Genomic DNA, 16,746 nt, shown 5'->3' with positions numbered 1-16,746 from the left:
AATTGATGCTTCATGGTAGATAACAGTAAGAAGGCCAGTTACAGTATGAACTGAGCGCAACATTGTGTTCCTGAATTCCAACAATTCCACAGACACTGGGGTGGTTTTTGGATATTTTTCTACTCTCTGGTGATCTTTTTGTTTCTGTTCTTTAATCGTATTAAATGCACACCCTTTTTTGATTTCTACTAATTCGTCAAATGTTAAATCAGTTTAGCATTGTGTGCGACGTCTTTATCTGCTGTGCTGCTGCTGCAACACTAACCCTGAATTACACCAATTCTTTGTATTCTCAAGAAAATGATGGAAGGTTTGCTTCTGTACTCCACATATGTACCACAGGGGTGACGGACTTTACCCTGAACTCTTAAGTACTTGTAAATAAAGATTGTAAATTAAGTTATTGCGCCAAACATGTAAATACGACATGCGAACGCATGAAGACAGGCTTTTTTTTTTTTTTTTCGATCCCTTTCACCCCACCAAAGAGAGAAATGCTTAATCTCCCAGTTGTTACTAAAGCTCTATCCACTCTGTAGTAAGTTAAGGAAATGTACACGTTGTTTCCATGTAAATATAAAGGTGTAACTTTTTTTGCTTTCAAAGGTACAACATAAATAAATGGAGAGGAAAAAAAATATTAAAATGTTTCTGCTTTGTTTTTGTGTGCTTTTTCTGTTTTTAAGCCGTGGGGTTGGTCGAAATGTTAGAGAGGAAACATGGTCAGTCAGAGTGCTTGTGTTTTAAACAGTGGTCAGCTTCAAAAAGAAGTGCATCAAGAAAAGATGTAGTTTGTAGATGAGTTAACAATTAAAACCATTTTTTTTTAAAAATGTGGTTTAAGAATAAATTATATAATTTATGTATATTATACAATGCCCTCCACTAGTATTGGCACCCTTGGTAAATATGAGAGGCTGTGGAAAAAATGTCTTTATTGTTTAACTTTTTGTTTAAAAAAAAAAAAAAAATTCACAAAAATACTCCGCTCTCATTGATATCATACAATTGCAATATAGGTGTGCAACAATTATTGGCACCCTTTTAGTTAATACTTAATGCTACTTCCCTTTGCCAAGCTCTGAGTCTTCTCCTGTAATGCCTGATGAGGTTGGAGAATACATGGCAAGGGATCTGAGACCATTCCTCCATACAGAATCTCTCCAGATCCTTCAAATTTTGAGGTCCATGCTGGTGGACTTTCCTCTTCAGTTCACCCCACAGGCTTTCTATGGGTTTCAAGTCAGGGGACTGGGATGTTCATGGCAGGACCATGATTTTGTGGTCAGTGTTTATTGCCAAAAAGCTCTATATTGGTTTTATTTGACTATAGAACCCGAACCCATTTGAAGTTCCAGTAGTGTCTGGCAAACTGAAGATGCTTGAGTTTGTTTTTGGATAAGCGTAGAGGTTTTTTTTTTTTTTTTTTGAAACCCTTCCAAACGACTTGTGGTGATGTAGGTGACTTCGGATTGTAGTTTTGGAGACTTTCTGACCGCAAGACGCAAATAACTTCTGCAATTCTCCAGCTGTGATCCTTGGAGATTGTCTCGTCGCTCGAACCATCCTCTTCAGTGCATTGAGAAAATATGGACACACGTCCAATTCCAGGTTGATTCAAAACATTTCCAGTTGACTGGAACTTCTTAATTATTGCCCTGATGGTGGAAATGGGCATTTTCAATGCTTTTACTATTTTCTTATAGACACTTCCCATTTTGTGACGCTCAACAACCTTTTGCCGCACATCACGGCTATATTCCTTGGTCTTACCCAATTCTCTCTCTCTCTCTCTCACACACACACACACACACACACACACAGAGACAGGGATGTACTTTAAAATATCACTATTACTGAAAATAAAGGGGGAAAAATATTGAGAAAACTTGTTTTCTTTCTCCCATGATCTTCAGGATTTTTGGAGGATGCAACTTCCTGTTGTGCCTTGTGGAAGATTCCAAATATTTTATAGGGGTGTGTGTGAACTAAAATGTCCCTTTCCGTTTTCATAACCTATAAAGGATAAGTCATGGAAAAGTACTGAATTGTTTTAATATTTAATGTTAAAAATATGTGTGGCAATTTCCTCAAGTACGTTTTACCAAAAGGATGCAGAGATTAAGAACCATTAACACAGGGCTTTCTGTTTTTACAGTTCTTCTTTTCTGTTTATGTTTCACAAAATTACATACAGAAGAATGACGTAACGCGAGCTTCTCGTGAGTTCTCGCGATACTTCCCGAGAGGTTAGAGTGCGTTGCGCCATGTGCGCGTGCGGTCATAGACAAGAGGAAGGTATCCCGGAACACATGCGATTAAAACAAACAAACAAACAAAAAATAAACAAAATGGCCGTTTGACAAGATTTTCAAAAGTGTCAGAAGCTTCAAGAATGAGCTTCTCAAGTTTATTGAATAATTAGAGGAAAAAACGTGAGATGCTGAAATTCTATCAGCTTGTCAGTGTTTTAAGCAGTCAGCGTTTGAAGGCAGCTGTTCAACCCAAAGGTGAGCTTTTTAGCATCTAAACCGCTTCAGAATCACATTTCAGTCTTATATCTTGTCTGTGTGTTTTTACACAGGTTGGTGCAGGATTGAAAGGTTTTGTGGACTTTGTGTGCAGGCCAGCAAGATGTCTGAGGAAGAAAATCAGAATCACAGCAACGTGACAAAGCTGAAAAGAGCTTCAGAAAGCACCGAGGTAGAAAATGAAGCTAAAAAGCTGAAAACAGACGAGGAGAAAAGATTTCCAAAAAGAAAAGTTGTCCTCCTTATGGCCTATTCAGGCAAAGGATACTATGGAATGCAGGCAAGTTGCTCATGTTTAGTGTTACCAGCTCATTTAAGGGGAAAATAGCTAGTGCTAATAGAAATCGCCAGGTGGCGTCATAGACTCATTTGCATATTCATTGCATCATAACGATTATTTGCATAGCGAAATATGAAGAAGGAACATCTGTAGAAGACAGGAAATTAGACATATTGTCTTCTGAGTTAGACAGTATTCTGATTAAGTTGTTTACATGAGTCGATTTTAGAATATTCCCTTTGTGTTCCCGTTTTACATGTTATAGAACATAGATCGATTAACGGCACACGTCATTACGTTCCCACGCCACGCGGTCCGACGGTCCCCTCCAGAATTTCTCGTATCAGCATAGAGTTTGTCTTCGTTATGGTACCGTATACAGTTTTGGGTGTTTCGTTTTTTAAATTTTACGAACGCTTCAAGTGCAGTTAATTATTTGTCATGCTGTACGTGCAAATAATTGACGACAGCGTATGCAAATTCTCCAGGAACATTCCTGTTCTTACGGCCATAATATCCATTTCTTTCAGGATTCTTAACATTACCATCGTTTCCCACTCAGACCAAAAACTTGCCTTCTCGCTTGAAGCCGTGCTCTCTTGTTTGCCGTCAAACGGTGGAGCGCTGCCGTGTGTGTACGTGTCCTGTCGCAAAATGCGGTGAAAACTCCCACAAGACGTTAATAGTGTGATTAAGACGTGTACATGTCTGTAACGAACGTCGATAATGCGACTCAAACAGGAATACTCCACACATCTTAATTCCATTTGTGTTTACTTCGAGTATGACTTTAGTCGGATTAAGGTCATCAATAATCGCTGTTTACATGCTAATTTCTTAATCAGAGTATCGGGTTAATATCAGAATATTGTTGTCCATGTACACGTACTATATGTCGATCCGAATACGTTCAGCAAAATCCGGAACAAAATGATACAGTGACTGAGGAAATGCATAGCGAATAAGGGTGAACACGAAAGGGCGTATGTTGTACGAATATGGTCTCTGGTCATGGCACCACATACTAACTATTTACATTTTTACAAAATACTATAATAGCCCTATTCAGATTGGATTATGTTATTAGGAGGACGTCTGTAATAAAATTTTTATATCGCTCTTCAGTGTTAACTCTCACATCTGGACAGTAATAAAATGACCACAGGAGGAATTTCTAACGAGCTGCAAACATCCGAACCCGGATGTGCTTGCGTCACATGGTCATACGATCACGCTCCATTCAGAACATTAGGGATTAGTTTTCAGGACATATGTCTGTAGAGTGTGATATTTATCGTCAGATCGCATAAGATAAGCGATTTCCGCAGAAATTGCCAAAATAGGCGTCTTTGTTGTTAACAGCATGGTGTCCAAGGGGTTGAGCAGGCAAGGAACAGTCTCTCCAGGACTTAAGAAGTTATCGCAAAATCAAGAAAACCCCACGATAATCAGGAGCTTTCAGTTTTTCAAAATTACCGCAGATTTTCTGCAGATCTGGGCCAAGACGTGTCATGTGACATCATCACAACACACATTCAGCCAAAGCCCTCTTCCATTCACGTGCGTCGAAGATGAATACAGCAAGAGTCTCATTTACCAACAAACATCACTGCGAAAGACTAATTTCACCAATTCAGATAGTTTCCTGCAAAAAACACCAAAAAAAATCTCTGCAAATTGCATCACGAATTCAAAAGAGATGCTGGGTCTTATTTCAGTTTTGGGTGAACCAAAGTTCCAGCAGCAGTTTGAAAATACAGTAAAACAATAATACAGTATACAGGTAGCATCTATTTATGTGTTTCGTGACCCAGGAAGTGTTTAATATCTGGGGGAGGCTCACTGATACACGTGGAATGCGATGGGTTGGCACTCTGTCCAGGGTGTCCCCCACCTTGTGCCCCGAGTTCCCTGGGATAAGCTCCAGGCTCCACTTCGACCCTGTGTAGGACGATCGGTACAGGAAATGGATGGATGGATACATGATTTGCTTTAATATTAATTCCCTTTCTGTTTTCATTAGAGAAATCCTGGAAATTCCCAGTTTAAAACTATCGAAGATGAACTGGTCACTGCACTCATCAAAGCTGGGTGTATTCCCGAAAATCATGGAGATGATATGAAGAAGATGTCTTTCCAGAGATGTGCCAGGACTGACAAGGTAAGGGAAGAAAATCATATTGTGTACAGCTCAGGGGTGGGTGATATAACCAAATGATGGTATCTGAAGCCTGCATTACTCTGTATGTTACTGTATGAATGTATTATATTGCGTGTCATTGTCATAGCTATACTTTTATTTATGATCATGAGCTCTTCTGATTATTTAACAGGGTGTTTCTGCGGCAGGCCAGGTCGTATCTCTAAAGCTGTGGTTGATCGAGAACATTCTGGAGAAGATCAATACCCACCTTCCACCACAGATTAGAGCTTTAGGTGAGACTGTTATTCAGATTTTTTTTTTTTTTTTTACTCATCTTTGTGTGCAGAGATTGCTTGATTTAATTAAAAAAAGTTTCCTCTGACAGGTTTGAAGAGAGTCACAGGCGGCTTTAACTCCAAAAACAACTGTGATGCCAGGACCTACTCCTACATGCTTCCCACTATCGCGTTCTCTCTAAAAGACTCTGACCAAGAGGACACGTCATTCCGCTTGGACACAGAGACGCTTCAGAAGGTCAACAAGCTCTTTGCGCTCTACAAAGGGACCCATAATTTCCACAACTTCACATCGCAGAAGGGCCCTCGGGACCCGAGCGCCAAGCGCTACATCACGGAAATGTCCTGTGGAGAACCGTTCGTCAGGCAGGGGGCGGAGTTTGCAGTGATCACAGTCCGAGGCCAGAGCTTCATGATGCACCAGATCCGGAAGATGATTGGATTGGTGATCGCTGTAGTGAAGGGATACGCACAAGAGGAGATCATTGAGAGGAGCTGGGGCGAAGAGAAGGTCGACGTGCCCAAGGCTCCTGGGCTCGGCCTGGTTTTGGAGCGGGTGCACTTTGACCGGTACAACAAGCGTTTCGGGGGAGACGGTCTTCATGAGACCCTGGAGTGGAAGCAAGAAGAGGACGCTATAGCCGCGTTTAAGGAAGCGCACATTTACCCGAGTATAGTGGAGACAGAGTGTCAGGAGAAGTCTATGGTCAGCTGGATGAGTACACTGCCTATTCATGACTTTACCGCCACGATATCCGGAAAGCAAGAACGCAAGGTGCGTAAATGTGCATTTTTTCAACCCCCCACCCCCCCCTTATGTTTATTCCATTTGCTCCATATTTTCTTCTCGACATGATAAAAGAGCACTCAAGTGCTGTAAGCCTACATATACCACAGTGCTGCTGAATTCTCGAATCTGATTGGTCAGAATCAGACCAGTGGTTAATCATTTTCGGTTGTTCTGGCTGAAATTCAAAGCACCGCTTTATATTAATGCGCTCATTCTAATATGTTATCATTTCCATGGTAACAACTTATTCACAGGTACTAATACCAAACTGATTAAAAACATGAATATTTAACAAAGAAACATATATAATAATTGATATGGGGAAGTGTTCTGTGAGATGTTTAACATTTGTGGAAGGAGTCTCTAGTGCGAGTGATTTTGTAGTAGTCAGTAGGTTTTCCTCCACAGGAAAGTCTTCAGGACAGAGGACTTTGTGGTTTTTCTGTTTCTTAGTAACCAGCTGCATTTCTTTTTTGTCTTATTAACTTAAAGAGAGAAAAAAAAGAGAGAGACTGGCGAGGGAACAACTGTTTATATGCTGTTGTAATGTAAGTGATAAGTGTCCCACAGACCTTCCACACCATTAAATGTAACTATAAATGGCTAAAAAGTCCAATTGTAGTTGTTGGCAAAGTGCTGTAGTATAAGATGGAACAAAACACTTCAAAACTTCAGGAAGGTAACCACTCAGCCTGTCATTGATTATTTTCCTATAACAGCATAGGCCCTTGTGTTTTATTCTTTACAGCTAGTTTTAAGTAAGTTTGAATTTGATTGTGCGAAAGTTTGCATACCCTTAAGACAAAAGGAATAAGCTTTGTCCCGACACAACATTTAATGTTAGATTTTTACATGTACGTTCATTATTATTATTATTATTATTAAACTTTGTTTTAGATTGTGGATTCTCCTCATGTTTTGGGAGACACCCAAATTTAATTTGTAACATTTCTACTTTTTGCAAATAAATTACTAAAAAAAAAAAAAAAAAGGTGGTGACTTTCTTGCCCAGAAATCATCAGGGATGTAAACGTTGTATAACTGACCTATATGAATATGTGTGGAATATGTGATATGTGACTAAAAGTAGTGCCAAACCTTATCCTAAAAAGAGAATATTCTCTTTTCTTTTTTTTTCTCCCCAGGACGAAGATGAAGATGGAAATGCTTCAGACTGAGACATCTGAAATTCTTTATTTTTTTCTTGTGTCTTACATTTTACTTTATTATTATTATTATTATTATTATTATTTTGTTAAAAAAAAATTGACCTGCATGTTTTTTTTCCTCTTCCAGTGTTTTCAGTATTACACTTTTTGAAATAAAACTTTTATTTTATTTGGTTTTGTTGGGATTATATTTTATGATGTTATATCTGTTATCAAATGTATATATTAAATATTAAATTAGAAGTTTGACCTCGTTTTCCCTTTAACCCGAATTGTCGTCAGCCGTCCAAGACTTTTGCTTGCTTTAGTTTTGCGACGCTGCTACAAGGGTTAATGTAGCGAACAGACCTGCTTGTGTGGTTTCTGACACCCTATTACACTGTTCGTTGGTTTATCGGGTGAGTGTATGATGACCGAAAATTTGCACAACTTTAAATCGTTAAAGTTAAAACACTTTTACTTGTACCACAGCACTGCAATCGATTTCTCGATTCTGATTGGTCAGAAGGTCTTAATTATGAAATTGAAGACGTGAACAGTTAACGTGCAAAATTACCACTTACACTGATCAGCCATAATATTAAAACCACCTGCCTAATATTGTATAGGTCTCCCTTGCGCAGCGCTGACCCGTCGAGGCATGGACTCCACAAGACCTCTGAAGGTGTGCTGTGGTATCTGGCACCAAGATATTAGCAGTAGATCGTTTAAGTCCTGAACACCCCACGAGACCTGCCATTTTGCTGATCCACTGCCCCAGTTGTCTAGCCATCGCGATTGGGCCCTTCCCAGAGTCGCTCAGATCCTTAAACTTGCCCATTTTTCCTGCTTCCAACACATCGACTTGGAGAACTGACTGTTCACTTCCTGCCTAATATATCCCACCTCTTCAGGTCCCACTGTAAGGAGATAATCAGTGTTATTCACAGCACCTGTCAATAGTTTTAATGTTATGGCTGATCGGTGTAAATCTTACAGTCTGCTGTAGGTGTCATATTAATCTTGTCAATCACCATGACGTTTTGTTATTGACACGCCCCCAAACTGGGAGTTCACGAGTTGTAATTACGACACTGAGGTGGCCTTCATGTGCGGTCACGTCGTAATTATGATATTTCCGTCCGGATTTGAAGGCACCATTTGGGTGTTAAGGCCAGTTTCTTTACACATCCGAGCGCCTCGTGTCCTCCGACCGCATGAGGGCGACATTTACACACACAAAACCTCTGCGCATGCTTCTTTCTCAGCTACACAGCCGACAACATGGCGCCTTCCAAGAAGCACAACGTGAAGAAGAGCGCCTCAGAAAACAGCCAGACTTCATATAAACAAACCATAAACACCAAAACAGAGCTCGTATTACAAAGCAGAAAACATGCTAACAATATATTCGACCTGCTGGAGTACCTACAGGTAATGTTAGCTTGGGGTTATTTATTTATTTGTTTATTTTAACCTCTTGGTCCATCACATTGGTCTGGACTCACTTTATGTAAATCTTTCAGTCTGAAGACGAGAAAGAAGTCGTTTTTGCGATCAACGCCTGTCAGAAGTTATTCTGCGAGTTATTGGAGAGAGGAGAGCTGTATGTTGGTCAGCTGCCAAAAGAAGAAGAGATTCTCCAAGGTAAAAAGCAAGCTGTAGGTTGGAGAATAGTCATCGTCAAGCAGTTCTGTAGAGGAGCAATCACACATGCACATCCTCATCCTGTCCAAATGATGGATTGTTTACTAAACTTTGGCTTATGTGTGATTTTTTTTTTTTTTTTTTTTAAATAAAATAATAATATAACATGCATAAAGTGCTCAGGATATTGGAGATGGATTAGTTAGTATGACCTTACCCATGTACACGGTCATATCAGTGGCAGTGCTGAGAGTAATCCACCACCTAAAGGTATCTGGTCAGTAGTCGACATACTGTATATAGATTTACGCATTTGGCTGACACTTTCATCCAAAGCAATTTATAATTAAGCAGCGGAGCAGTTGAGGGTTAAGAGTCTTGCTCAACGGCCCAACAGTGCCGGCTTAACAGTGTTGAGATGTGAACTCATGACCTTCCCCACTGCTTTAATGACGGTGGCTGTGTTTCCTTCCAAGTTACGGGTTTAACTTATGTGTAAAAATTGGAACATCGGACAAAACATTTGCGAATAAAGCACCGTTTCCATCCCATGTGTTGAAGAGAACAAAATAGTCACTTCCAGGGAAACTGGCCCATTTCGCTCTCTGCCATTTTTACTTTTCTGAGCCAGTTATCCAATCACATGATTTGTTCAGGCAAAGTCACATGACTGTTTTTTTTTTATGCAAATCGATGAATTTATTCTGTAAATATGTTTCCATCATAGCCTTCTTATTGAATAAAAAATGTATCCGCATTAAAAAGATTTTATTCGCATGTGGTGTATACCCTAAATTTGCATACAAGTATGTGGATGGAAACAAAGCTAACGACAAACCCGATGCCTTAACCACGGAGTTCCTACTTCTATGCTCCTTGACATGACTTGAGTACAGGGGAACTAAGATAATTTTGGGGGGAAAAAACTCATGAATTGCCCTAGATGTGAATGGCTGTGTGTGCGTACGTGGTGCACAGTGAAGCATCAGTCATATCCAGGGTGTATTCCTGCCTCATGCACAATGTTCCCAGGATAAGCTCCGGATCCACCACAACCCTGACCAGGATAAAGCGCTTACGGAACATGAATGAATAAACGAATTAAAATGACTGTTATAAGACTGTTGTGTATTTCGTTATTTGACTAGAAAAAAACTTAAATTAGTAAACTCCACATACGGGTTACCCTATTCTTTGAGCTTTGAGTTAGTGTATCTCTGTGTGCCGTGAACCGTCTCACTCGAATCTAAAAGCCAGGATACAATGCTCTGAAGTAGTAATGCTCCGTTCTCGTATATTAATCTATATTTTGGATTTCCCGTATCTCTCCAGGTGACCGGGATGCAGATGAAAAGTACCACATATTTATAAGACACCGTTATAACAGCTGTGTGGAGTTGCTGCTGGAGAACATCGGCCATGAATCTTACCAAGTAAAGGTGTGTGAGCTGGGTTAGGTTATTCACTGTACACTTAGTATGTGCTCAGTATCCGAGTCTTGCACGTCCTTTGCTTTTGCGTTTGTTATGGTAGGAGAGCGCGCTCTGTGCCGTTATGAAGTTCGCAGCGGCCGAGGGGAAGCGTCCTCTGCAGAAACAGGACTGGAGTCAGCATTACAGTTTTCCCAAAGAGCTTACATCAGTGAGTACTTCAGAAAACAGAATGCTTTCACATGCACACCATCTTTAAAGTTCTCCTTAAATTCACTTCAAATGTTTGGTATAACTGTCCTAATGAATTATTATCCTTTACACCGCACACTGTTGACGTCTCCAGTCTTATTGGTCAGATGTTGATTCATTTCCTATCACGGCAGCATTGTCCGTAGTTCCAGCTGCAAGTTTTCGTGTGGAGTTAACTTCTGAGTATTGAATTCAGTGAGTGTGTGTCTGCAGGGAGTGGTGTGGGGTCTGCTCTCGGAGAAAGAGGACATGGCTCTGCTTATCTCCAGGTTTCAGGAGTACCTAGAAATGGATGATGTGCGCTACTATGTCATGAATGCGACACGAGACAACATACACAGAGTGATGGACAGAAACAAACGGGTGTGTATGTGGAGGTGGAGGGAGAAATGTTCATAGACTATGTACACGTGCTTTTTTCACTTTTTTATGTTTTATTTTTCTGTCCTTTTCCTTCTGGCTTTAATAATCCAGACACGTTTAACTGTATATTGTGCTAACAAAGTCCTTTTATTTGTAGACATTATGTCAGCGTTTTCTTTCTATTGTTCGTTCTTTTCTTTTTTCCCCCCCCTCTTTCTCTCAGGGGGTGGATTTTATAATACATAGAAACGTAATTGCAAATTAATTGCTAACAAAGTCTTATTTTGGTCTGACGAGGGTGTTTGGTGGCAGGTTTATTATAAAAATGTCGGCAGTAAGTCGTCGTTGTGGTTGTTATGAGCGCCACGTCCACTGACGGTGTGCTGATTTGTGTGGCTTTAACAGGCCGAGATGCGCGTGTACCAAAACAACGTCTTCACATTGCTCACGAACATCGCTGTGCCGAGCCAGGGTTCAGAAATCACCAACTTCCTGGTCAAGCAGGAGGGTGAGTCCTACTTTTGTGCACCAGTCCTTTATTACTGGCCATTTTAACACATTAACATCATCAATACCTTTTCAGGCAAATATGAGGACTGGAAGGTGGCCAAATTAAAAGTGAGTAAAATCTTGAATGAGAACTGTGTAGTGTTTAAAGCAGCACTAAATGTAGAATATGGAATAACTAACTTTTTTGTTTTTTTTTTTGTTTGTTTTTCTTCCTCCTCCATCCTTCAGGAGCAAAAGCGAGCGTTTGAGCTGATGTGGCTGACCTTCCTGAAGTACAAGGTAACCATAAAACTCTCATAATTAGACATGAGCCTGGAATTCTGACCTCTGGTATATAATGTTGAGTGTTGTTTAACCAGGATTTTTGTTTTCCTGCAGTTACCCATGAGCATGTATAAAAAGGTGCTGGTCATCCTGCATGACTCTGTTCTGCCCCACATGAGTGACCCCACGCTGATGATCGACTTCCTGACTGCGGCGTATAACGTCGGTGAGTCCTTTCAGCAAGTGACGTCATACTCTGTTTCATTAGAAATTTCTCCACTCGACATGGGTAATGGACACGTTTCGTTCAGAATAGTACGAAAAACAAGCCTCATATTGCAATTATATTTAGTTGTTAAATATATGAATTAGTTTTATTCTAACATCAGACTGAAGCTGTTATGTGATTCAAAAAATTGTTAAGCCTCACTCGAACATATTTAATCAAGTTCAGAGAATTATGAAACAGTGGTCTAGTCCTGGACTATACCTTCGTTTAATGTTCCAGGGTTAATGCTTTCTCTTTCTTTTCTTTTCCATGCTTTCCTCCCTTTCTTTCTTTTTTTCCCCGTGCGTTCGTTTCTTTCCTCCTTACTTGTCTTTCTTTCTTTCTTTTTTCCATTCCCTTTTATTTCTTACTCCATCATGTCCAGTTCATTTCCTTTCCTCTATTTTTGTTTTTTGTATACCTTCTTTTTGTCATCTATTTTATTTAAGTTTGTTTATTCTGTTCTATGAATCAATGACAGTGGATGTTTTTGATTTTTTTTTTTCTTCACCCTCTGTTCATCAATACATGAAACCAGTATTAATTCCAGGTGTGGCACATTCTTTAAAATACAGTATAATACAAAAATATAACACCCAAGAAAATAAAGGGGGGGGGTTGGAGGAAATTCTGAGAAACATACTTCTACATGCATGATGATACTGAAATGTTACCACCATTCTAGTCTTAGGAACAGGCTTCCTCAAGAGTGTTTGGGATAGTTAAGGGATCCCTAAGGGGAAAACCCCAAGAGACGAATTCTAGATGGTTCTGAATGTAACAGAAAAATAAATTTTTAGTATTTTACTCACCATCTTCCACTGTGTGTTGGACTTCAGGCGGCGCCATCAGTTTACTGGCTCTGAATGGCCTTTTCGTTCTCATCCACGAGCACAATCTGTAAGTACTAACAAACTATATGCTATGAAAAGTATATTCCTTTAGTGATTCATCACAGAACTTGATCAGTAGATCTCTTATTTATAAAACAGAGATTATCCTGAGTTTTATAAGAAGCTGTACAACCTGCTGGACCCATCTGTATTCCATGTGAAGTACAGAGCACGATTCTTCCACCTGGCCAACATCTTCCTGTCCTCCAGGTAAACCTTTCCACCTTCGAATGACCGCTCTGCCCTGTATGCTCTGAAGTACAGGCTCATTCATACGTGTGGGGTTTTGTTTTCTTGTTTTCTTTCCACAGCCATCTACCAGTTTACCTCGTAGCGGCGTTTATCAAGCGGCTGTCTCGGCTCGCCCTGACCGCTCCCCCGACTGGCTTGCTCATAGTACTGCCCTTTATTTGTAACCTGATCCGCAGACACCCGTCATGCAGAGTCCTCATCCACAGACCCAGTGCTGCTGATGGTACGGCATTAACTCGATGACACTAATGACGAAAGAGAAAAACAAAAAGGGCAGGGAAGTTGTATATTGAGAATGAAAGGCTGTTTGAAAGTGTATTTTATTTTCTTCAGAGACATGTACTGATCCGTATGTGATGGAGGAGGAGGACCCGGCCCTGTGCCATGCCCTAGAGAGCAGTCTGTGGGAAATTAAGGTATGTTTCATATGAAGTAATGTAGTATTGATCATTTTGAGCTCAGCCTTTTTATCTTTTTTTTTTATTATTATTATTATTTTTTATAAAGAAGTTGAAAAGAGTGACATGATTTGACATGAAGTGTTAATAACAAATAAGTGTTCAGGCTGCAAAATAAAAAATGATTCTAAAGTACTATTCGGAGTATTAGTTTGGATAAGTAATGTTGCAGGGGGAAATCTGTAATGATTAGATATTAGGAAATCTGTAATAAAGAGATAGGAGTGATGATAAACTTCATGCTTTATTATAACTGCTTGTTGTAGGCCTTATGGCTGTTTACACTTATGTGAATCGTGTGAAATGTAGCCTTATGCAGTCCACTCTTTTCATTTAATTTTCTTTCAAAGTGAATTTTCATTTGTAAATAGAGCCTTATTTACAAACCACCGCCACAATCACTTTTTTTTTTTTTTTTACTCTTTTAGACACTGCAGAATCATTACCATCCAGATGTTTCGAAAGCAGCCAAATCAATAAACCAAGCTCTACCCGAGCCCGAGGATGATATCGGCAAGCTTCTCGAACTTTCCACTTTTGAGGTGTGTACAAGAGTAATAACACGTTTTGTAAATGATATCCTAACCCGGAAGCTTGATTTCTATTTTGCACTTAATGTTCTTTTTGTTTCTGTAGCTGATGGAGCGAGACCTGAAGAGCCAAAGCCAGTCAGTACCACTCGAGTTTGATTCAGCTGTCGGTCTGCTTCAGAGTCCCAGAGAAGTGCTGGGCCTCCACTTCTCTCTGGAGTAGTCACGATACTGTACAAGGATCTAATACCTCTCTCTCTCTCTCTCTCTCTCTCTCTCTCTCTCTCGTTATTTTAATGTTCCATTTTTATTTGCTAACTTTTCAACATTTGAGAAAAATAAATACAATAATTAAAAAGGAAAAAAAAATCCTAATTTGTGAAAGTGTGACTGAATCTCAAATAAAGTGGTGATCTGTAATCCTCATAAGAATCTCAGGGAAGTTTAAACTGTTGTAATTGCAATCTTTTTCAATAAAAAGTTAAATGCCCAATCTGAAATATGCAGGGCTATACATGACAACAACATGACACCAACTGAGGACCCTAGACTGGAGATTAAAATCTCTCTCATTCATATACATACACACACACACACACACACACACACATATATATATATATATGTATATGTGTGTGTGTGTGTGTGTGTGTGTGTGTGTGTGTGTGTGTGTGTGTGTCACCAGGATAAAGTGGTTCCTGAAGATGAAAACAGAAATGAGCTGCTTAAGAAAAAGGGGTTGAATGCTTAAGTAATGACTGTTCAATAATATGGATAATTTTGTATTAAATATTAATCAATATTTAAAGTCAATATTAAAAGTAACAGTCAGTATCTGGTGGACTTTTCAGAGGCCGTAGAAAGGTCTCTTTAGTGTCCAAAGTTACTGTAACTGTGATCTTAATCACCTACAGCCTGTAAACTGTTCGTGTCTTAAGGACTGTTCCACACGTTGATGTGCAATAATTGTTTATGGTTCATTGAACAAGCAGGAAAAACATCGTTTAAACCCTTTCCGATAAAGATCTGTATTTGGATTTTACAAAATGATCTTTAAAATACAGAAGTTTCCATTTTTTTTCTTTTCCTCTCTCTCCTGAGTTTATCATTTATGACTTTATTTCATCGAGATAAGCTCCGGACCGGTAGGTGGCAGTAATGCGACAACGCCATCAAAACAAACCTGTACAGAAACGAAAGCTTTTACCGGGTGTGGAGTGGGAGATTGTAGAGATCAGAGCGATAATCATGTCTGCTGAGCGTTTGGCCAAGATTCCTGAAGCTGATATCGACCCGAACGGCGTGTTTAAATACGTGCTTATAAGAGTGCACAGCAAAACCGACGAGTCTTACGTGGACGTAGTGCGCGGCTACGCGTGGGCCGAGTATCACGGTATGGAGCTCAGACCACTACAGTCAGCTTCTACACACTAAACTAGCTGTCTATACCAACATAACAACATAAAAACCTTCATCGCTGTTAAATACCGTGTGTTTCCGGGTATATACTCTAGGTTACTCCAAAATGGCTCCCTATTTAATATGTTAACATGTGTAGTTTACTGCATAGGGAAGGAAAGCATTTAAGACTTGCTTAGGGCAGTGGTTTTCAAAGTGAGGCCGCCAGGGGGCGCCCGGGGGGCCTCAACAATTTGGTGTGAAAAATAAATACATGCCTTGTTATATATATGAATTACTATAACATGTTATTTGTAACAATACAAATCAAAATCACATTTGCTATACCCAACTTTCTAATTGCTTAACAGACAAAACATCAACGTAAAAAAGGGGGATATATTGCTCCTGTAACTCTAAATTCTAACTAACAAACTATTTAAACACGACCAGTGACAAAATAGTTTTTCCTGTGTGTGTGTGTGTGTGTGTGTGTGTGTGTGTGTGTGTGTGTGTCCTGTACAGCTGATATCTATGACAAGGTTTCTGGTGAGCTGGAGAGAGCAGGCGGCGTGGACTGTGAGTGTATAGGAGGTGGCAGGATCAGACACGACAGTGCTGACAAAAAGATCCACGTCTACGGCTATTCCATGGTGAGCAATCCTGAAAAAACCTATTGCAGGCTTTAGTAATGTGCAACATTTTATGATGTAGTTTAAGGAATATTCTGTGTCCTGATTTTCCTGTTTCAGGGCTTTGGACGAGCCAATCACGCCGTCTCCACGGAAAAACTGAAGACGCGATACCCAGACTATGAGATCACATGGGCAAATGAAGGCTATTGATTCAACAAGCAGGGTTTTACCACGGTGGCCTGTCCATGAACAATCCTTGGATTTGAGCTGTTTATAGAACAACAGCTTCTCTTCTCTGCTTGAACAGGATGGGAAAGTGAAGACGTCCGTGTGTGACGTCTCAGAAGCTGAAATTAAGGGATTTCTCATTAACAGCAGATGAATTAATGTTTACACATTAACTACCTTATTAATATTCTTATTTATATGTCTTTCCACTCAAGAACTGCCCAATTTTGGATTAGAGACTGCAAAGTTTGTCAAATAACACAATAGTAAAGGAATTAAATTTAATGAAATGTTATTAAAAGTTGTTAAGAATTATTAAACCACGATCATGCCATACAACGGTGAGCTTCATAAGAAGCAATAAATTGTATGTCTTGTGGATTATACAGAGTTTTACTTTTCTATTCACTATACACTTGGAAAAACAAAG

General features: G+C 39.7%; 3 protein-coding genes across 5 annotated transcripts; all 3 read left to right on the top strand.

Moving 5' to 3' along the window:
• The first annotated feature begins 2,240 nt into the window (after positions 1-2,240).
• On the top strand, positions 2,241-7,455 carry pus1 (pseudouridine synthase 1). Of its 3 annotated transcripts, none has more exons than XM_047161816.2 (6): positions 2,241-2,510; positions 2,626-2,811; positions 4,835-4,972; positions 5,145-5,247; positions 5,340-6,025; positions 6,533-7,142. In XM_047161816.2, the coding sequence occupies exons 2-6, from the start codon at positions 2,635-2,637 to the stop codon at positions 6,590-6,592; spliced, it is 1,164 nt and encodes a 387-aa protein (XP_047017772.1). In that variant the 5' UTR covers positions 2,241-2,510; positions 2,626-2,634; the 3' UTR covers positions 6,593-7,142. The 3 variants fall into 3 exon arrangements, with proteins under 3 accessions (XP_047017772.1, XP_047017771.1, XP_017349021.1); XM_047161815.2 differs by having other exon boundaries at positions 2,585-2,811; XM_017493532.3 differs by lacking the exon at positions 6,533-7,142 and adding an exon at positions 7,186-7,455 and having other exon boundaries at positions 2,242-2,510; positions 2,585-2,811.
• Positions 7,456-8,420: 965 nt separating this feature from the next.
• noc4l (nucleolar complex associated 4 homolog) lies at positions 8,421-14,551 on the top strand. Its single transcript, XM_017493368.3, has 15 exons — positions 8,421-8,622; positions 8,715-8,835; positions 10,168-10,274; positions 10,369-10,476; positions 10,731-10,880; positions 11,286-11,388; positions 11,464-11,498; positions 11,619-11,669; positions 11,769-11,880; positions 12,762-12,822; positions 12,915-13,025; positions 13,127-13,290; positions 13,401-13,483; positions 13,954-14,067; positions 14,162-14,551. Exons 1-15 carry the CDS (start codon positions 8,473-8,475, stop codon positions 14,276-14,278), a joined length of 1,587 nt encoding a protein of 528 aa, XP_017348857.1. The 5' UTR covers positions 8,421-8,472; the 3' UTR covers positions 14,279-14,551.
• Positions 14,552-15,248: 697 nt separating this feature from the next.
• phpt1 (phosphohistidine phosphatase 1) lies at positions 15,249-16,697 on the top strand. The gene is given in 3 exon segments (NM_001201196.1): positions 15,249-15,448; positions 15,979-16,106; positions 16,206-16,697. Coding segments are annotated over 3 exon segments (366 nt in total). The 5' UTR covers positions 15,249-15,303; the 3' UTR covers positions 16,299-16,697.
• Positions 16,698-16,746: the final 49 nt, after the last annotated feature.

Source organism: Ictalurus punctatus, chromosome 18 (genome assembly GCF_001660625.3).
Source record: "Ictalurus punctatus breed USDA103 chromosome 18, Coco_2.0, whole genome shotgun sequence".
NCBI classification, from domain to species: Eukaryota; Metazoa; Chordata; class Actinopteri; order Siluriformes; family Ictaluridae; genus Ictalurus; species Ictalurus punctatus.
Note: the sequence above shows the minus strand (reverse complement) of the source record. Positions and strands in the feature narration are given on the sequence as shown.